At 43.0% G+C, this 22,297-nt stretch overlaps 1 protein-coding gene across 4 annotated transcripts; it reads left to right on the top strand.

Moving 5' to 3' along the window:
• The first annotated feature begins 7,076 nt into the window (after positions 1–7,076).
• SOCS2 (suppressor of cytokine signaling 2) lies at positions 7,077–15,400 on the top strand. 4 transcript variants are annotated; one of them, XM_030959569.1, is made up of 4 exons: positions 7,626–7,900; positions 8,723–8,946; positions 9,425–9,701; positions 10,620–15,400. In XM_030959569.1, exons 3-4 carry the CDS (start codon positions 9,557–9,559, stop codon positions 11,066–11,068), a joined length of 594 nt encoding a protein of 197 aa, XP_030815429.1. In that variant the 5' UTR covers positions 7,626–7,900; positions 8,723–8,946; positions 9,425–9,556; the 3' UTR covers positions 11,069–15,400. The 4 variants fall into 4 exon arrangements, with proteins under 4 accessions (XP_030815428.1, XP_030815427.1, XP_030815429.1 ...); XM_030959568.1 differs by lacking the exon at positions 10,620–15,400 and adding an exon at positions 7,077–7,097 and having other exon boundaries at positions 7,750–7,900; positions 8,723–9,560; XM_030959567.1 differs by lacking the exon at positions 10,620–15,400 and adding an exon at positions 7,505–7,606 and having other exon boundaries at positions 7,750–7,900; positions 8,723–9,560.
• The last annotated feature ends 6,897 nt before the right edge of the window (positions 15,401–22,297 follow it).

Raw genomic sequence — 22,297 nt, 5'->3', positions numbered from 1 at the left:
CTGGCCTGGAAGAGGCTCTCCTGTGTGTCCTCCATTTACCTGGAGCAGGTCCCTGCTGTCCAGACTCCCTCCTGCCAGGCCTGCTTCTATTTGTAACATCACCAGCAAACACCTAGAGTAGAAAGAAGTAATACTCTCCTCAGGAAAGTTAAGGCTTGTTGAAAAATGTACACAAAATATGGCTGCCAATTTGGCCCAAACCCACTCATTCAAATCAGCAATAGGAACCTGGGACGGGGAATTAAAGATGGGATTGTTTTGCTGGCTTTTCCTTATAGAAGGAAAAGGAGTTGACATACCCAACACAGCTAAAGCCCAAGCACCACAGAGCCACTTGATTCGTAAGAGCCTGGGGAGTGATCTCCTCCAAGATTAGTTCTGTTTGACTTAGGATTGCTTTGTGCCTGCCAGCACACAAAACCTCTCATAACACAGGCAAAGGCAGGACAGAAATTTCATTCTCGTTCCATTTTAGGTATACTCTTACCTGCTGTTCTGTGTTATGCAAAAGATACGTCCAATGGCTAAATGCATCCTTTCCTTCCTCCCCAGAACAAAGGCTGATCTACAGCAGCAGGTTGTGCAGCTTCCTTCTGTCTGACATCATGTGGCATGAAATGCTGGGGAAAAATTCTGCTGTGCCTCAGGCATCTTTCCAGATCACATTTATTCACAGAGGGATAATTTATCAGAGAAATGAGCTCTGAAGAGACTACTAAAATTAGTGTTAAATTTTGAAATGTAGGGCAATGGCACTGAAAGTCAGAAAATATGTCTAGCCCAAACTCACACTTTATAAAACACTTTGCATATTTTGTAATAATTATGGGTATATTTCTCCTTCTCCGTTCATTTATAAGGACAGAGAGAATAACAAACTTAAGCAAATCTGAATTTGGTTACACAGAGCCATCTGTTAATTCTGGTATATGGCAGTAGAGGGCATCTAAGGACTTCAAGTCACATATGGTAAGGGATTAAAATCAGATGGCTGAAGGAGTTTATTACTCTCCCCCCAAGCCGTTCACCCCACCTCAGGACAGAATTGCCACCTCAAGACCAAACAGCTCACGAGGCTGCCCCTGATGGATGGCAGTTTTGAAGCCACACTGAAACTGGGGTTGTTCTTAAAACACCAGTCTGAAAGCTGAAGTTGTTAAGGAGGAGATGCATGAGTTAATTTCTCTTACCTGCTGCAGGCAGAGCTCTGTCAGAGCCACAGGATGGTTTTGGGTACAGTGCAGGGGGAGATACTGCTTCATGCAGCCTGTTCAATTTTATCTACTACTGTTTGAGCTTTCATTTCCACATACCTGGAAAAACTGCTTACAGGGGGAGCAAGCAATTCTGGGAATGGACAGGCTGTGCCAAGAAAAGGTGAGCTCTGGACCAATGCTCTTTCCTAAACTAGAAAGAGTAGCCCTATGTCTGTTTCCTCTCCCGAGCCTTAGAACTGACAGCCTGTCTGGCCAGTATTTCATCAGGCTGCGTCCTCCCAGTATGCCAGTCAGATACAGGACGAGGCGTGGAGCCATCCTGACAAAAAGCAAGCACTAATCCTGACAAACAGAGAGAAGGTAGTTGGCAGCTTGCACTGTTTTCTTGTCATCTGTCCAGGTTTGTATGACATTCCACATACTGAAGCAGGGAAAGCAGCCATGCCTATCTTGAGCCAAAAGAAGCCAACACGTCAGAGGCAGGTTAAGTTCATTACCTGACACTAACACTTAATGCACTAATCTGCAAAATGTATTTGAACCCAGCAGCATATTCACATACAACAGGCAGCCTATTTTCAATTAACTGGAAGAAGTTTAAGGTTATATAAATACATTAGTAAACGTTGATTATCCTGTTATTCAAGCTCCTAAGTACAGCAACACGTCAGGCCTTATGCTGAAATCTGTTATAGCCTTAGCCTGAAATTTAAAAGTGGCTCATGCCCAAAAAAGGGTTCTACAACTCATTTAATGATTCACAGTACTCCTAAAATGATATTCATCTGTCTGCTCTCCATGGCAGCACTTTCAATCATAAACACTTAATTGTAGGAATTCATCCTCAAAGCCAAATAGCTCTGGGTGAATTAAACTATCCTTAATATAAGAACTAGAACAGTGATTTAAAATTAATCTTTTTCTGATGGGAGGCCATCATTCAGAGACACATAACCCAGTTTCTACTTTACTTTTCACTCAAAATCTCTCTTTAGAGATAGGCACTGCATCACCTGTTTTAGTTTTCCTTATTAGTTTCAAAATTGACTTTCTGCCAACAAAGCAACTCTATTACTTATGGATTGGCAAAGCATAGGAGAGCTGCTTTCATGCTGTCTGTCAGGAAAACTTTTTTCACAGACATTACTTGCTCTCTTTTACTTTGAGGCGTAGGACTTGCAACTGGCAGAAAAACATCTCAAGCCTCCTCAAGCATAAAAGGCTTGTTTTTTCTGGCAGCATCTAGGACAAGAATGCAAGATTTCACAGTGCTTTCAGCTGTGCTATCTCTAGGATTTTTCTAAAAAAAAAACAAATTCAAGGGTGTATGTTTCTCTAAAAATCTGAAACTTCAAGGAGCATGGTTCTGAACATGTGTGTGCATAGGTGTAGTGCACATATACACCTATATGCTCTTTCTCAGCCAAAAAAACAAGGTAAATAAATATTACAGTCACAGCATTTTATGCTATAATCTGAATATTAAAATCCATATCAAATATTCTAGTAGTTGCTTGAAGACTGTACCAAATTGGTCCTTTCCAGCGGTCCTTTTTTCTACCTTGTTCGTGAGAAGGAAGCATGAATGGGAAGAAAATGCTACCAAAGCATGTATATTTACAACTTATTCTCCAGTAACTTTCAGCAATATTTGGCTAGTTTTAGTCAGAGTGAAACTCGATAATTCACAAAATAACAGAGTGATAGACCAGAATTCTGCTGTTTATAAGGAAGTCTAGCATAGCATAAAGTAAAAACTGCTGTGTATATTATCCTTGTTTTTTTATACTTAGTACCCTGTGTCACCACGTTCTACTTTTCCTTTACATGCCTATTGAAAGTATTTTTATGTCAATTTGGTTTTACCTTAAATTGTAAATAGTAAATTGGAGAAACTAAGCAAGCACTACATTTAATTTTTTTCATTGAAGATCCCAAGTGACTAGGTAACCTCTTACTCAATGCAGGTTAGGCCTTTACTTTTAGACAGTAGATAGCACAGGATGAGATGAGAGATGGACTTAAATGCCACCTTTTTATGGTCAGTTTTGTGCTTGACAGTGATTATCTGTCTACCTATCCACTGAACCAAAGGGAATGATCCTTCTTTTTATCAACTGTCTCTGAAAGAAAAGAATCCAGATGTTATTTCAAAGTATTACTCTCTTGATGCCATCTTTTGATGTTTGCTTTTAAATCACAAGTGCTGGTTTCCTTTTAGAGCACCCCTGATTTATAGAAATTATTCACTGAATTCTTTTATTATTCTCCTTTACCAAATGTATATTAAGAAAAGCAAAGCATTCACATGTGAATAGATAAAAATAGCAGGAAATAAGGTGGCAGCTGGTAAAGAGTAAAACTGTTTGGTATAAATCTTAGTCTATTTCATCAAAACATTCTGTTCCTCAGGCAGCTGGAAAGGGCAGGGTGATCCCATACACTGAAATATTTGTTTTCTTTATGTTTTATTTATTATGTTTTAGGAACTCTTTGTGAAATAAGCAAACCTTTCTCCTAAGTGCTAAGTGAGAAATCCTCAAGGAGTTCGCATAGCAGACCTTTCTCGTGCTGTGGAGTTACAATTAACACATTCCAATTTGCTGAAGCCAAAGGCTCAATATACATATTTCTCTGCTCAAGAACCAGACTGAAATCCCAGGACAGGGAAACCATGGCAGCTGTGCATTGTTGTTTAGACTAGTTCAGGTAAACAGTTGTCAAAATAGGTTCAGTAAGTAGAGCTATGTGATAAGCAATAGCTGTCCTTTTAACTGAAGGGGATTTTAACTGACCAAATGGAATGCCACGGATAACAGATATTCTGTGCTGCATCTTTGGGAAGTTAAGCATGAAGAGAGCAGGGAAAGGCCCCTTGTATTCTCCCAGGTAGCTAGGCAAATCTATCTTAATAAATCAGTAAATCTTTTCAGTGAATCAGAGCAAATTTAGCAAAATCAGCTGAGTCAAAATCACATTACCCCCCCTCTGCTCACATCATATTATATAAATAAATCAGCGTACGAGCTCACCAGTAAACTTGGCATGCTTTTCAGGAACAAAGTGAAAATCATTTCTAGTAACAGGCACTTCTCAGGACTGTAAAAACGTTGTTGCCTCCTTCCTTGGTCATGAAAGGGATTTTTGCCTAAAGGAAAAATAAAAAATAAATTCACTCATCCTTCCCTGTCTTGAGCATATGCATTTGAATGCATGAGAAACAATATATTCTGCTTGTGATTTTCAAGAACCCTTAATGTTCATATTTTCACTACTGATACAAAACTAGATTAAAAATATCTACTATATGGATAACATACAGTCAGAACCAACATTCATGAATAGTACTATCAGGAAAAAAAATAGGGATTGCTTAAGTTGGTGCCTTTCATCTCCAGCTGGATGGTATGCCTCTAAAACTGGCTCAGAAGCATTCATATTTGTATTTGTACAGCAATATTTCTCCTAGAATTGCTACCCCAAAACAACAGATTAAAAATAAAGAAAGTATTTGGTTTGAATTGCACATAAAATTTTTAAATCCTCACTTGTATATAGTTTTTGTATTAGTGACTGTTTAGAAGAATTCCTGTTTGTTACATGGCAGATTAAAAAACCTTATTTTGGAAAACTAAGTTTTCTGAGTCTGCTCCTTTTTTTCTCTTTCTCCATTTCACATCTTTCTCCTACTCTATTCTGATTTTTATAAAGTAAAACTCTTCAGGCAGACCAAACCTGTATTAAATATCCCAGTGCCAAAAAACAAAAAAGTAGCTTTAAGTAGTTTCATGCACTACGTACAGCCCATAGTCCCAAAAGTAATTTCATTTAGTCCCCTTTTCTTACCCTTGCAGCTATTTCTTTTCTCTCCTGTGACTGTATGGAAGACTTAGGCAGACAGAGGAGAAAAAGAGCAAGTAACATTGTTGAAAGAAATAGTAAAATACAAACATAGCCCACCGAGCCTATAGCACTTTCAGATGTCTCAAGCCAGAGAATAAAGGTAACTGTAAACCAGAGCACTCCTATGAGGTGCCAGGATTTTCATTTAAAGATCCATTTGCAGTTTTTAAGTTTGAATTTCATTACTCTTGTAAGTTTATCAGATATTTAGTGCTATTTTTAAGAGACATTAGGTTCTCATGAAAAAAAAATTTAACAGAACTCTGTTTAGGAAAGATCCTGCTGATATACTGCCTATTTAATATTTATGCTACCTTTTTCATAACAATATCTGAAGTTTTAAGTAACAAACATTTATTACATTCTTCTGTTCTCGTTTCTCATTCACCACATAAATCGTGGTCTTCCTCTCTCTGCCTTTATAGCAGCCAGCTGTGGTTTTAGAAACAAATTATTATGACTTCAAGTGACGAATAAACAGCAGAAGCAAAGGAAGTCTTGAGATACTATCCACATAAAAATCCCATTAATAAAATAACATAGGGAAAGAGAACTACAGTAAAGCTGTAAACAAGCAGCTTTGCATCTAGACAAGACGTATTTATTTTCTGCAAGATGCATTAATGAACTTCAAAGAAATAGCCTTAATTTGAACACTATGATATCAGAAGAAAATACTTTTTGAGCACAAGCTGTGTGCCTACATATATAGAATTATTTTAGTAATAAAAATAGATCTATATTAATTTTTTATTGTTCTCCTGAACATAGTGAAGTCAGTGCCACTCTGAAAAAGTAATGGAAGTTTTTTACAAGATCTCATGTCATAGGTAGCTGAACTGTCCACTAAATTTCCAGGGGCACAAACCTATTCTCTCTCCTCTTCACATCAATCCAACGAAAAAACTTAGTGGGGATTCCACAACTGTCACTGGAGCCTGGATCTGAGGCTATCTGACCTTCACAGACAAAAACAGGAACAAGAATGACCTTCAAGACCTAAATTGTTTTAAACCATTTCTGAGAATGCTTAAGAAAGCCCGTGTTTGTTCCTCAGACCTCATTTTAAATCTGTGCTGCTGCCAGTGATTAAAACTACCTTTTTTTCATAAACTGAATAAATTAAATTCAAAAGCACCCAGGCATTACAAACAGATGAAATCATACTGGCCAATATTTCACTTAACAAAGTAGATTTTTTTTTCTCAGATGAATTTACTTAATCACTAAATACAGAACTTAATTTTTAAGATAATTATTAATTCTCTTATCCTCTGATGCTTAAGAATTATAAGCAATAACTGTTACAAAATCCATCAGGATTTGTAATCCTTCCTCAGTCCTTATATTTTTTTTTTTAAGAAACTTTGCATTTCAGACGTTACTGGGGAGTGCGACCCAAGGCAGCGTCTCAGTCTGGGAGCTTTCTCTGTTCAGAGGAGCTGCTCCGCTCCCTCAGCCAGACAGTGCAGCCTAATACATATTCATTTACCCCTCTGATAACAAAGGCTCCCTCGCCCCTCCCGCCCCGGTTTTTAAAGATACTATCTTTTATTATGCTATAGGTTTGGGCTTCCTTCCTGAAATCTTTAAAAAGACACCCCTTAATCCTTCTGCCATCAATTCTCCCTCCCAGATACCCCCGTACAATTTGCAAGGAGCCCTGACCTGCAGCCAAGGGCTGGGGTGAGACTATTACGGCTACTTTTGCTTTGTTTGTTTTCCCTCTTTTCTTTCCTTTTTTTTTCTTTTTTTTTTCCCTGTGTGTGTCTCTTTCTAAAGTCGGCTCGGGGCCGCCGGGGCAGCGGCGAAAGGTGGCTGGTTACCGAGCAGCACCCAGGGCGCAATCTACCATCTTTACGCTGAAAAACAGCTTCGTGGTTATTAAAAAAAAAAGAATAATAATTAAAAGAAGGGGGGGGAGGGGGAGGAAGTCGGCGCGCGCATCGGCGGGCAATGGCTGTTTGTAGCAACGAGGTATTTAGCGCCGGAGGGTGAAGGGGGTGGAGACCAGGGTGGGGTGTCCCAGGAGCTTCGGCCGCCGCAAGTCCCTGGCAGGGAGCTCCTGGCACCGGCCCCTGACGCGCTCCCGGCCTGCGGGCGGGCCCCGCCGCCGCGCTCAGGTGCCCGCGGCTGCCGGTGCCGGGCAGGCCGGGCGCCCCTCGCCCCTCCGGCCCCGGGGACGCGCGGCCGCGCTCGCCCCGTTCCCTCCGGGGTCCCGCCGCGCCCAGCGGGGCGGCCCGCACGGCCCCGCCGGCCCGGTCCCCCGCAGCCCCGGGCACTGACCTGCGCGTCGCCCGCGGCTCCGCGGGCGCAGGAGGAGGAGGCGGGGGGGCCGCGGGGCAGCGTTCGGCGGCCGCTGCCCCGGCGTGACAGGGGCGGCGGCTCGGTGCGTCGGCCCCGGCTGGCCGCGATCGCGGCGGAGGCGCCGGAGCGGGTCCTGTCACATGATGCGGTTCCTGGAAAGTTCCTGGAAAGCAGCCTTTGTATGTAACCATCCCGGGAGGGGGGAGCGGCGGGGGCAGGATGCCCTCGCCTCGCAATCAAAGGCGAGCAGACCGCCCGCGCCGGGGAGAGGCGGGGGAGAGGAGGGTGTTGTTTCCCCAGGAGCACCATCTTCCTCCGGCAGCCTCTGTCCGTCCCAGCACAGCCGCGACGCTTCTCACCGGCGGTGGGTGCCGTGTCCCCTCGGGCCCCCGACGCCGCCGGGAGCCAGAACAACCTGACCGCCCCACCTCCAGGCGGCAGCGGCGGCCCCAGCCCCGTCCCGCCGAGCCCGGGTGAGTCCCCTTGTCGTCGCCCCCCTCCGCCCGATGCCGTGCGTCGCTTCGAGAGCCGGCAGCCCGCCGCCCCGCTCCCGGTACGGCGCTGCCGACCGCCGGGTTGGAGGCTCCCCGCAGCCGGCGGCAGGCTGCTCCGGCTCTCCTCGCCTCGGCCGGGGGACGCCCGGCTGCAGCCAGCCGCCACCGCCTCGCCAGCCTTCCGTCCCCAGCGGACTCCCGTGGCGGCGGCGCTTCGCGGCTAGGCGCTCCCGGAGCTTCCCTTTCACAAGGGGTCGCGCCCGGACACCGCTGGCAGGGCTGCTCCCACCTGCACCCGTCGGCCCCGCGCCCGCAGCCTCTGCCGGTGACAGGCGCACCTGCGCCCGGCCACCGGGCCGGCGGCGGGAGCTTCTGCTCGGGGGAAGGAGGGGATGGGCTTTGTCGAGGGGTTCCCGCGCGTCTGCCTACATATGTTGGGGTAGAAACCCGTCAGAACACCCTACCAGTTGCCGCTACAGTTTAATTTGGAAAAGTTTCTGAGCTCCGCCGCGGAACTTGTTAGGGGAGGAACCACCTCAGCATAACCCCCTCACCTGGCGGCTGCTGCGCACCCGCAGGCAGAGACTGCCCGGTTCGCAAGCACCGGCGGGGGGGGCTCCCGGTCTTCCCGTGAGCCCCGTCCCTCCACTCCAGCCAAGCCAGCTAGGCTCTCCCTCTCTCGTACTGCCCGGCTTTGTGTCGCTCCTGATGTGGCCGTCGCCGCACCCAGGAGAGAAGACTCTCTTTTTGTCCCTCTCGTTAGCTTCGGCCAAGAGGAAAGATTTTTCTTTTCCTTCCTAGTATCAGCATTTAATGGAGCGGGAAAAGCATATTTCCTGCCTCGCGCTAATTATAGCGCGTCCTCCACCGCGCTGCCCCTTCCGTTCCCAAGCGGCCGGCGAGCCCCCGGAGCCGGCGCTGCCGGCGCACTCGCTCCGCAGCTTCTCGGGTACTCCGCTGCCCGAGAGGAGGTCTCCCATCCCAGGAGCATGGCCCACGCCGGGCTTCTGTTCGCGTTCCTACAGGTACGACTTCGCGAATGACCTTACTAGAAGGCGTCCGTACGCACCGCAGTGTGGAACCCGGGCAGCGCCGGGGACCACTGGGACCACTGCCCCGCTGGTTACCCCTCCTCTCCCATACCTTTACGTGCTTGGCTCTCCCCCACGACCTCCTCCCTCCCCAAAAGTCCCAGAGCTGCCGGCCGGGCTCGCCTGCCCCAGCCGAGGGAGTGGGGCATCAGCGGGTTCGCTCTTGCGACAAAACGAGACCACCGTCTCGGGACACCGCCTCCGCCGAGTCCCCGGCGGAGAGGAGCCGAGGACAGGCTGGGCGGCGGGGGGGAGGAGATATCCCTCCCCCGCTCCGCCGGGAGGTGATCTCTCGCCTCGTGTCCCTCCTCTGGATGCTGGGAAGTTCCGAAGCGGGATCGCCAGAAACACGCTCTGCGTCGGGAGCGCCTCTCGCGGGGCTCGCCGCTAACCACGCTCTCTCCGCTCGCAGGCGGCGCCCGGGCCGGGGGCCGGGACCATGCACCCAGCGCGGCGCTGAGCCCCGCGGCGGCGAAGCGGAGCCCTCTCCTGCCGGCATCCCCCGACCTGCGGGCGAGCGGGGCCGCGCCCGCCGCCGCCGCCCATGACCCTGCGCTCCGCCGAGTCCCTGGAGAGCGCGGAGAGCTCCGGGGAGCGCTGGGGGCGCCCCGGGGCGGCGGCGCCCGCTGCCGAGGAGTGCCGTGAGGCGGAGCAGCTGGCCGCGGCTATGGAGGAGCTGCGGCGGGCAGGTAAGCCCGGGCGGCCGGGAAGGGGAAAGCGCCTGGGGCGGCGGCGCTGTCCGGGGGGAGGCAGAGAGGCGCTGCGGGGATCCCCACCGGGCCGAGGGGAACCGGGCGGCGGTGCGACGCCTGGCTATCGCCGCCCGGCGCTGCGGGGTCGCGTTCCCGCGGCGGAGAGGGGCGGCGACGACTCCGACCTTACGCGGACTGAGGCGGCCGAAGCGAAAGCGCCGGCAGCGCCGCGCCCCGGCGGCAGCCCAGGATCTGCGGCCGGGCGAGGGCCGGGCGCTGCCGCCGGCCGGGGCGGCCGCATCCCCTCGGCCCCGCGTACCTGCGCTCCCCTCGCCGGCGTAGCGGCGGCTCGCCCGTCCCCGCAGGACGCGGGGCTTGCTTGCGGGAAGAGGGAAGGGCTTTTTGTCTTCATCGCAGCCGCGCCAGGACCGCAGCTACCTCGCCGAAGTTGTTTTCTTATCCCTTAGCTTTCGATCGCTTGAGAAAGCTCATTTCAGCAGCAGCCTGCTGAGAGTTCCCCAAAGCGGGCGTTCTGCCGGCTGCCAGCCTGTGCCTTGCGGACGCGGCGCTGGCCCCGGCGGCAGAGCAGCGGGGAGCCGCGGAACGCGTCCCTGCCGCTTCAGGGGCGGCCCGCCGGGTCGGCGGCTCCGGTGTCGGCCCCGCAGGACGCTGCGGGAAAGTTTGTGCATGTGTATGCATACATAGGTTAATAAAAAGTGACCTGGAAAGCTCTGTCAAAACGAGATGCATTGTAAAACAAATGAATTTAAATAGCAAATAAAAATTTACTGTGCCTGCAGGACTTTAGCTTTCAAACAACAAAAGAAATGGGTGACTAGAAGTATATCAGCTAGAGAACAGCTTTTAAAACAAACAGGAATAAACAAATCCCTTCTTTTTCTCATCTTTTAACAGGATGGTACTGGGGCAACATGACTGTTGCTGAAGCCAAAGAAAGGTTACAGGATGCCCCTGAAGGGACCTTTTTGGTTAGGGATAGTTCGCACTCAGAGTATCTACTGACTATATCAGTAAAAACGTCAGCGGGACCGACAAATCTACGTATAGAATATCAAGATGGCAAGTTTAGACTGGACTCTATCACTTGTGTCAGATCTAGACTTAAACAGTTCAACAGCGTTGTGCATTTGATTGAGTACTATGTTCTCATGTGCAAGGATAGAACTGAAACACCTTCAAATGGAACAGTTCATCTTTACTTGAACAAACCCCTCTATACATCTGCCCCATCTCTGCAACACCGCTGCAGAATAGCTATAAACAAGAGCACAAATCAGATCTGGGAGCTGCCATTACCAACAAGACTAAAAGAGTACTTGAAAGAGTATCAATACCAGGTATAAATATATTTTCTAAATGCCTCTAACACAGAGTAACTTTTGAATGCAATTCTTAAAATCAGCCAAAGAACTGAGTAACCAGTTGTACAACTCAGCATGTAATTCACTACCAAAACAGTGGCAGTTCTGGGGGAAAGGGTTTTATTTCAGATGCTACAAAGGGAGACTTTATGTAAAATAATCCCAGTTTGCATCCTTGGGGGTTCAACAAGATGGCATGCTATTCTTGCAAGGAGAGAGAAGCGAGGAATCTGTCCGGATTGTGTTGCTTTGTCAATAAAATGCTGCACTAACTATCAAATGCTTACTGAACCGGAGAGAGACTTCATAAGTGGTCAGAGACATATGAGAGTTTACAAGTATCTCAGTTGTCTGATTCTAAGATTAATTTGGTGCTGGTGTTCATATAATCCTAAAAGCTCAACTAGATCACACACTGTGATAATCTTGCTAAAGTTATGCAACTAATCAAATCCAGTCATAAAAATGATCATGTACTCAGTTTTTATTGAACTACTTTCCTGCTTTTCTGCAAGCAAAGGAGTACTGTAAGTAATCAGTCTAGAACATTGTTTTTCAAAGTTCTCTGAAAGCTGACCTTAAGAAGAAATGCCACATCTTTCACAGGAACCCAGTATATTGCTGATTATACCAGATTGGTATCCCAGAATCCTTAATATGTTAACATCTTCACAGTGGTGATGTCTCCATGCTATTATTATTAAGCCTCATTTGATTGAGGCTTTAGAACTATATGCTTCAGACTTGCAGTTACAATGTCAAAACATGGGTATCAGCAGTCGCATGTGTCTTCTACAGTGTAGAATGTTTTCTTCAGCCTTTTTCCCAAAATATGGGGAAATACAATGTGGATTCTTTTTTATAAAGGGGTTGGTTTTCCTTTTTCTTCCTTTTTTAAATTTTCTTTTTGTTTCTTTATTTTATTTTATTTTATTTTATTTTATTTTATTTTATTTTATTTTATTTTATTTTATTTTATTTTATTTTTTAACTTCCAATTCACCATTGTAGCTATCAGATGATTACTCAATAAAGTAAATCAAAGTGCACAATAATCTCCCAATCTTTTTATGTATGGATTTGATACCATTCAGGAAAGAGTGCTCCTATATAAGAACTTATATAATTTCCCAGCTAATACTCAGATAAATGCACATGTATCAGTGAGGATGAATAACCCTGCTTTGCCTTTGTGGTGCTGCTCAAAAGTATAGCTGGATTACATTCAGATTAGTGGCTTAGAGGCTGCCTGCTGAATTCCTGTAGTTGGGTATTAGCACAGGACATTGCTTTTTCTGTTTCAGTAGTCTTCCAAACAGGAAGAGGGGACTAAGACCCTCAGTACCCACTCTTCAGCCCAAAGGTAAAGTATTTAATAGAAGAAACACACAGGATGAGAAAAATAGGAAAGCAGTAAGAGAGAAACAAGGACATAGACTCACCCTTAGTCAACAAATTAAAAGTTTTAATTCTTTCCCAAGCTTATTTGTTGATTAAAGCCAAGACCTGTGCTTGAACAAGGAGGGTTGTCAAGACTTGCTGTAATCTAGCTTTGCCCTGGCTGAAATAGAAACAACATAAAATAATCTTGTTTTCCTTGTGACTTAACTGCTCTGCTGTACTTTCAAGATGTTCTGTCCCTTCTCATAAACTCTGGGGCCCTGGCCAGCTTATTTGTTGCATCTAAACTCACAGTGTTATACAGTCAGTTCTGTCTGTCTGTAACATGCTGGCAGAAATGAGTAGCAGAGCCATTGAGAAATAGAAGGCCCCAAGAACATGAGGCAGAGTGGATGGTTCCTTGATATGACATATACTTGATATGTTCTTGTTCTTTCTGTGGAAAAGGTGGGTTTCTCCTCCTCCATGGCTCAAATTTTCTGTCCCCATTTTAAACTCAAGCTTTAGTATAGAAATGGGAGGATTTTTTTCTGAAAAACAAATCAAAATATTTTGTTATGTATAATTTTCCCCACGTCTTGCCAAGATGTATTTGGAAGTTTTTCACATTATATGGTAGCCACCTTTTGGTTGCCATGCCCAAAGAACTCTTGTATTCTGGGTATGTGTCATAACTACATGGTTCTTGTCATCAGTCTTGCTAAGATCTGCTACCCTCAGGCTGAGGAGCTTTTCCTGTGAGCAAAGCCTGTCAAAAAACTGTGTTCCTGGGAACACTTTTCATTTTGATGAATCTTTTCTTACAGTTCTTGTCTAGCTTTACCGTGTGGAGAGAGAACTGCTATATGGAATAACTTCCATCACAGTGACAAACCCTCTAATCTACTGCTGTGTTACCATGCTACTACTGTGCCTTTTCAGCCAGGATGATACACTTGGGGTCTCAGTGGTAAACACGTTCTACTGAGGACCTTTAAAATAAATCCCTGGGGGTTTCACATAATGAATACCAGTGCTGGAGCAAGTAGACTAAGAGAAGAGCTTTGGGGTGTAATGAGACTACTGTGTTGCAAATATAAGAAATTATTTGTGGCTTGCTGGTGGCAGACTGTGTGAGCAGTCACAGGCTAAGTGTAGCCCACAGCAGAGCCAAGCTCTGAGGAACAACAAGGGGCAGATGCAGGGAAGCTTGCTGGTTTTTTTAACAACAGTTCTCCAAAGCACAAGGGCAAATGGCAGGCTGAGGACAAGGACTGCTGGCAAAGTGAAAGGTGGTGATTCTTGTAACTAATCGAGTTACTGTGATGTGGAATCAAGTCACCAAACATTGAGCATATTGACCTAGACTTTGTACCATTTGCATCAGTTCCTGTGAGGAAAAGTAGGCTCTGTAACTATAGTGTGTGCTCAAAGCTGTGAACAATATTTTAAACAGACTGGAGGGGGAACTAGTCCTCTTAGTATGAAAGCACAGTTCTTGTCCTCGTTAGGATGCCAGTCCTAGGGTTGATGCATTGCACTAGTAAAACTAAACCACAGTTTAGCTTGCAGAAAGCTTGGCTTCTTTCTAATGCAGCACAGAGGAATTACTTGTTCTGGTACAAAAAGTCTGATGATAGAACATGATTAGATTTCAGCAGTACAAAGATCTTGCATGAAGACTTTTGTCTTTTATGTCTGAAGTTTTCAGACATAAAATTTTCAGACATGTTCTTCAAACATTTTTTAAAAATTTCAGTGCCTTTTTTTTTCTTTACCCTATGGATGTTGTAGCTTGTTTGCAGCACTAGCTTTTAAATTGTGGGCCTTTCAGATTATAAAAATTACTTCTACCTGATATATATCATCTTGAATTGCTAGTACAGAGTGTGCAGCAAAGCCAGTTTCACAGGTTCAATGCCCATGAGTCAAATCATGATAAGGACTTTAATCCTAAGCCTTTTTTCACCCCATGTGTTGGTTTGGTTTTTCTTTTTTGAGTCTTGGAGTTTCAGATTTTCCAGTTTATACCTGGAATGTTAGAAAATGACTTTACTTAAAGGAAATCTGAGAATCCTACAATCCTAAAAGGTGATGCTTAAAAAAGCCAACCAAAATAAACAAAATTGCAAGATGAACGATGAAAATTGAATTGGTGATAGTATTTAGTTTAGCACTAAACCTAGCAGAAGTGTAAACTAGGGCAGTATTTTAGTTGTGTGGGTATCTTCCTGCTGGTAGTATTATCACTGGAGACAGAAAATGGTTTGAGTACAGGATGAATGGGTAGAGTGGGAATGTAACCAAGCAGCTGCGCTCATTGCATTAGAAGTAATTTTATTTTGATCTGATCTTGTCATTATTGTCCTAATTATATTTTATGTAACCACATTCTAGATAAACAATATAAAATTACTAGCAAGAAGAAAAAATTGTTCATCAGAATATGGGGGGCAAAGGATTTTTTTGTATTTTACAATAATGAAGAATTTACTTCTATAATGAGACTAAGTCTCATCACCTTGAGAAAACAGAAACTACATCTGACATGGAGGACAGAGTTCTGTGGTTGTGTGGATTTTGTACCTTAGCCAACTCTCATGTTTTAGCAAAATGTTCCTGCAGGTAAATTACCTTGTTAAAGATTGTTTAAAAACTTTATTTATTTATATGCTCTTTTCAATAGCTTTTTCTTGTATTCCTGATAACAATCCTATTGATTTTTCCTTTGGCTATAATCTTGGGCTCTAGTGGAAAGTAAGTCAAATGATATCAGGGCTTTGCTCTCCTTAAGCCAAAACACATAATGGAAATAGGAAGAGATACCTTTAGACATGGGTATCATGTCTAAGAGTAATTTAAAATAAAGTAAGATAAAATTTCTGCCAACTTTGCAGTCATTAAAATAATTTTAAGTATCATATTTACTGCTAGAGGAGACAATGGCTTGAGAGGTTCTAAAAACTGCATTGCTAATTCTCAATAACAGTAAAAAACTTTGTTGAAAGTAGAAATTTTATTTTAAAAATATAGAAATTAATGAAAGTTTTACTATCGAAACCAAAAAATTTCTAAATAGAATAATAGAAGTTAGTTGAAAGGTCTGAGCCGGTTAGTTCTGTATACACAAAGGAAATGGGGATGACAAGCTGCTTTGGTATCTCAGCCTAGCTCCTGAAAAGCACTTCTCTATTAGCATTAGATTCAGCAGGTCTCAGTATTTTGCTAAGCCATTAGCATGACTGAAAATGCCTGGAAAGAATGTTCCACTGACACATAACTGGTCTGTTTACAACAACATGGCCATTTGCCACAGTATTGCTAAGATTGGGTCATTTCTACAATAGGCTGGGTATCAGTCAAAGGAAGGGGGAGGCAGACTTGATTCAGGTGCTGACCATCACTGGTCCTTATCCCCTGTCTTAGAGAGCACAAACTACGTGAAACACAGCTGCCAGGAACAAGATAAGAAAATATTCTGCTTTCTGAGGAGGGAATTACTTGTCTGGCTTTCATGTCTGAGAAGGGACTGGAGGGAAAGGACATGGAAAAGCCAGCAGCTCCTGTGAGAGGTAGTACTTCTCACAAGGTGTATCAAATAACTAACCACCTGGATGACTGCAATGCTGAAAGGTATACTAGTAGAGATTAAAGGTCATGGGGAATAACTAGTATCAGTACAGTTTGAATCCACACATAGACAAAGTCTGGCTAGATAGCTCAATTTTAAGAAAAAAAAATTAACTTATGGCAAACTCAGTATGTCCTGGTGCCAGGGTTACTAAGCAGGAGAGGGATTAACTGTGTTTACTGATCAGGTTATCTACAGGGCTATAAATTATCCAGTGCCTCTGAGAAAGTCAATAGAAATACAAAAATATATCACCAAAATGATGCTGATTAAGCTGCCTGATAAATTGTGTATCCTATTCTACTTAGATTCTATTTTTAAAAAGGGATTGCACCTGTGTTTCATTTTGTTTTCTTCCAGAATTGGAGCCATTATTTTTCCAGGAACTGAAATACCAAAATAATACCACTCCTTTTTATGGTGTTAAGGAGGAATATAATGCCGGAGCAAAAGACATTTATATTAGCATAAGGAATGAGCTGGCATTTAGTAGGAAAAACTCCAAACAGGTAATATCCAGAAAAAGTTCAGTGGTGAGTGCTGCAAAGAACAAAATACACTAAAAAAAACCAAACAAACAAATTCAGTGCTTCTGTCTTGATTTCTGTTTCACTGGAGGGCAGGCTTTATGTAAGTAAATCCTTTCGATTCCAGTCAAACTGTTCTGTAACTGATGTTTCATAGCTGAGGTTTGCAACTTGGTGTGTTATTAGTTAACAAATAGTAAATGTTAGACATGGGGAAAGATACAAAGCTCAGTGCAAATTCTTCTTTTGAAGTTATTTGGATCAGGCTTGATAACAGGATTTTATGAAAAATAGCTGTAAATGTGGTAGCTGAAAGGGCAAAAATCCCCGTTCAAAATGCTTTGTTACAATTTAACTGTATGTCTTCAGGTTGCAGCCCTGAAATAGGATCTGTTGGGCTGAGTACCCACACTCTGCCTCAGAGGGAATCTCCAAATTTGAGAGATTGCTCTGGACACCTTTTTCAACACATTTGCTTTTTTCTTACCCTGTTTGGCACATCTGGAGGGCAGAATAAGTTGCGGATCAACTCTTACTGTTCAAGGGATTTTGAGCTGGTTGATTTTTTGCAGGAATAGCGTTATTAAAGACTGAGCTGCAATTTATCCATCTGTAAAGCGGACAGTGGACTCAACATTCTGTAATTTCTCAGCATGGGGTGAAAAGTGGCTTATACTACAAATAACATTGATAGGAACTTAAGCTGCAATGAGGGAAATACCTTTGACTGGCTGCACTGCTAAAAAGAGAAAGAAGTAAGTTAGGAAAGTGAGATCCTTGTCCAACTAGATTGCAGTGGATATGGCACAGCTTCTTCCTGAGCTGGAATGCTTCAGACGTGGTTTTTCTGTGAGGGAAGCTGCTTGAGAGAAGCTTTCTGGAAATTTATCTTTCTTTTAAGTCCCTTGATAGAGGATGCAGTGCCTACTGCAGGATGCTTCACAAGCCTGCAGGCTGGCAGGTTCCATTTTGAAAGGGAACAAAATAGATGAAGTGAATTTTTAATAGAAGAGTATTTTTTGTTTGCAAACAGGATGCATGGGAAAGGTATAAGCAGTGGCAAATATCTTGTGAGGCTATCTGGAAAAACATTCCATGAGTCATTGACAGCTGCTGAAGTCTAACCTTAAAGTAAGAACCTTTCAAAATATCGTATATGAGTGTGTCCAGTTCAAATCCAGGGAAAGCAACAGAAGATTGCAAAAAGTGATAGCTATTCTCCCCCTAAACATAAGCAACCTTCCAGTCTTTTATCTAAAATATTAGAAAACCATTTCATATGCTGTAATTTGCAAGTAAAGTAAGTTGGTTTTGTGAAAAGATTTCAGACTTCAATCTTTAGTTTTATTTATTTGCCTGTGTTTAATTTTCAGGTTAATTAGTGAATTTTCTTTGTTCTCATATTAATAAAATGGTGCTTTACATTTAAAAAATAATTTAATAAGTCTGGAATAAATAATAAATAATAAGAGGCTTGCAGTATTTAATCTGTCTCCTCAAAGAATCTTTAAATTAAACTTAAAAATAGAGAACTACATTAATTCATATATTTAAAGGACTACAAATTCTGAGAAATACTGAGTCATACTTTGAAAGTATTAATTACACTTTTTTTTACAATTCACTAGATTTTTAAAATGAAATGTATATTAAAGTTTTGCAGTGGATGCCTGTTTCCTTTTTATAACTATTTCTCATTCAACTTTTTGCTAGAGATTGTTTGTATCATGGTAAAAAGCACTAAGAATTCATTGCAGTACTGCTAATAAACACTTATTTTTATTATGGAAACAAATGTAAATGTATAGACACTACAGAGTCACTTCAAACCCTATGTTTTAAGATGCTTTAGAACTTTCTGTGTTATATTTCATCTACGTGCTGGACGTGCCTTTTAATAAAATACTACTTTTGAGGAAGTTCATGACGTGCCACCTATATTTTATATTAATTCCTCTCCTTGATCTGCATTGAATTTAAAGTCTTTATTATTTAAATGAATGGAAGTTACAAAGTATCGGAACAATTACACAGCAGCCCAAGGGCTGATCCCTTTCGATGATGTGCTTCAGTCCTGCCTGTCATCTTTTTTAGGAGGGATAAGGAATCATTTTTCTAGTAGCAAAAGCCACCTGAAGAGTGAGACCCCTTCCCAAGTGACCACCAAGTGCCCTCAAATCCTGCCAGTATCCAGCTCATCATGCTAAGATTTGGTCTACAGTTTGGGGAAACTTTCTATCCCAAACCCTTCCCCTCCTTGACACCAGCCAGGTTTTCAGTGAGTGGCACAGGAGATTTGGATGTTAGCATTACAGAGGGCAAGGCTGCAAAGGGGAGGGCAATGGGGGCCAGGGTGAGGAGGAAGAGAAGAGGGAGGAAGGGAAGGGGTTACTGCCTGGGACAGCAGTGGACAGCAATGGTTTGCAAGACCCTCATCTGGCCTTCAGGCCACCCAGTGTGGCTCACCCTGACTTACATTTTACCGCTGTTTTTGAGACATATCACTTACAGAAATGTTTTCTGTGCTCTTCTTTCTAAAATTGACAGACAAGCATACAAGGTATGTTTCTCTTTTCCCTTCCTAATTTCTGAGGTTTTGTGAGAGATTTAACCAATTAGATGTGCTTTTAATAAACAAATCTAGAGTCTCCTATTTTTTCTTTTGTCCCTAAAGCTGGAATGCTGTCCTGCAGACAATTGAAAACAGCACAATCCTAATACATTAAATCTGCTTGTGCCAGTTTTAAGAACACATTTGGCCTCTCATTATCAGCAGAAAACAAACTAGTCTGTAGAAAACAAATTACACACATGCTTGGATACAGCTTGACTCTAATTAGCATAAAGGATCCTCTCAAAAGCATTTTTTAAAAAATTCATTATTCTGGTACAGTTTCTAAAAAGGTTTGTGACTTTTAAATGAGCTTTTAAAAAGTGACTAATAAATATAAAAATCTGGGATTATGACTCAGAATAACCTACATGTAAAGTGAATAGCACGTCAGAAGAGATGTTGCTTAGCTTGGTTCACACAGATTTGGACTTGTGACCTTGAATTCAGCAGTCCTTACCAGTGTGGCCTGATGACCACTGATGGCCCCTCAATCTGCAGAACCAGACAGAACAAGCTTTTAAGACTAAAAGTCTGAGGATAGCGATGTGCAGGATTGACTATTATGGTCCATTGATCTGCAATCTAGGAAATGGTTTTTAATCTACATGGTTAGCTTTGAGATTTGAGCAGTTAGTGGGGCACTGAGTTGACACCAAACTGGCTCAAATATATATAAAATACATGTATGTATTTGTCCTCAAAACTGAAATAGAACCAAACCATGCCTCTGAAGTTTTGTTGAACTTGGACCAGAACAGAAGTGGAAGACCTTTAGTGAGGGCTGAACCCAAATGAGACAAAAACATAGAATTTAAGGACTTCTCTCCTTGGATTTAAAGTATTAGCTCTGTGTGTCTTTATTCTGTATCTGTACTATATAATCAAAACCTGGCTACATTGATGAAGATAAACTCAAAACACCAGTAGCATATTTAGTTTCCACTAAATAAATTTGCAGCACTAGTTATTAATTGGTGGAAGGAAAAAAAAATGCCAGATTTTCCCTTAATGAGATTTGGACCTCTGGTGCTGTCCTCTTCCTTCCTAGGCTTATCTGTTTCCTTTCACTGCTTTCCTTCTTTCTATCTCTGTTCAGACTGCAAGCAAATACGTGACTAAATGCTGACTGTGTAACTGCTGTAATTTCCTTGGGTGGAATCTGGAGTCACTCTATGCATATTCATATGTTTTGCTAACTTTCTAAGACATTCTTGGACAGTATAAAATTTAAAAAACCCAAATTGCCTCATCTGGCAAAAAGATACAGTAAATGCAGTGATGTAACTGCTTGCTCTAATTTTCTATTTTAAAATGCAGCCACATTATCTGCAATTAAAAGCAGCTGTCAGGATTGCAATGATGAGATTCTCTGAAGTCTCCAAGTTTGGTCACTCCAATTCCAGATATAATACAGTTCCTTAGATCATGACTGAAAGAAATAATAAAAAAAAAGCAACAGTGACAATCAGAAGTACAAGAAGGGACAGGAAGCTCTCAGTAGCTGTGTAGTGCTGTGCTGAGGAATGATCGTACAGACATTCGTGGTGTCTCTGCTCCCCAGAGCTGCTTTGGAGTGTTTACAAACGCATCTCCTCACAACTACTATTACAAACGTCATGGCAAGAAAATTTAAAACCACCTCAGCTGTACTTTGGCTACAACAGCAGCATACTTCTTGTCTTGGAGTTACCGATGATGAGTTACTTGTGGGGCTTCCAGTGTTGTCAAATATGTTAAAGCATTGCTCTGAAACAACCCAGAGGAGCATTTAGATTTTTTTATGTCTGCATTCCTAGAAGACTAACATGTGCCTGAGACAAAAAAAAATATTTACCTCGGTTTATCAGATGTATTGTAATAAGATGTTATTTATCAATTATTCACAAGCAATTGACCCCCTGTATCGCATTTATTACCTGCAAATTATTACAGACCAAAACACTGCTTTAAAACTGCCAAATAAGCAGCATCTCCGCAGAAGCTGGCCACGTGATACATGTATCTATTTTTTTAAACATTTCTTAAAACCAGCATACAAACTTTGCCTTTAAGGCTGATTTACATTCTGCGTCCACATAAATTCTCAACTGTCAGCCACAGGAAAATCAAAGGAAAAGGATTTAAGATTCCTTAGTGCGGCTGCTTATCTTTATGCAAAATCTTGTAGATAAATATCATGTTAAGCATAGGCAGAATGTGAACTCTACTCTTGGTTACATTTTTCCATGGCAAGCATTTCTTGGGTACAGTATCTAGGAAAGGCACATAAAGGTTTCCACCACTAGCTTCCAAATACCCTTAAATATTTCAAATACCCTTAAATTTGTACGATTAGTCTAAACAGAGTGTACAAATGGGATTCAAAAGGCGATGACGTTTCTAGCAGCAGTGCAGCAACCACCTTTCCTGCTTTTCCAGAGGGTAGGTGTTAGCACGCTGTGCAGACCACAGCCAGCTTGCTGTGCCTGCCTGCAGCTTCAAAGGTAGTACGTTCCAGCAATGGAAGATCTTTCCCCCCGCCCCCTTTCATCGCTATTGCGGTCCCGACATGAAAGAAAAAGGGCTGACACCACTCAATCCCGCGTGACACCTGACACCAATGCAAAGATGGAAATAAGTTATTTCATGATGTGTGAGCGAAAGTGACACCGCCTCATTTTTACAGCAGTGTGAATCACCGTCTTCTCTTTTCTATCGTATTTCAGTTCCAGGCATCCGTATAAAATTAAGTGAATAATACAGTATTCAGTAATAGAGAAATAAAACAACAAGCATGTGCATAGCAATGTGGTAGACACAGGCCAGCTCTTACTTGAAAAAATTATTTCCATCTATTAAAGTTTCTTCATTTCTAGGCTGTCCAGATGAAAGTAATGAAGCCAAATGTGTACAGTATTGGATATAATACTGCTCTGTGTTTGATATGAGGATGCCAGCACCATGATGAAGTTCAGCTTAACGCATACTCAAAAATAGGAACCAGCGTGCCTAGAGAGTAATGAGATCAGCTGTTTCTAATGTCATTAAAACTCCAATTTCGTAATTTCTGATTTAATTTT

This window comes from Camarhynchus parvulus, chromosome 1A, assembly GCF_901933205.1.
Source record: "Camarhynchus parvulus chromosome 1A, STF_HiC, whole genome shotgun sequence".
Taxonomy (NCBI): Eukaryota; Metazoa; Chordata; class Aves; order Passeriformes; family Thraupidae; genus Camarhynchus; species Camarhynchus parvulus.
This window is presented reverse-complemented; position numbering and strand designations above follow the sequence as displayed.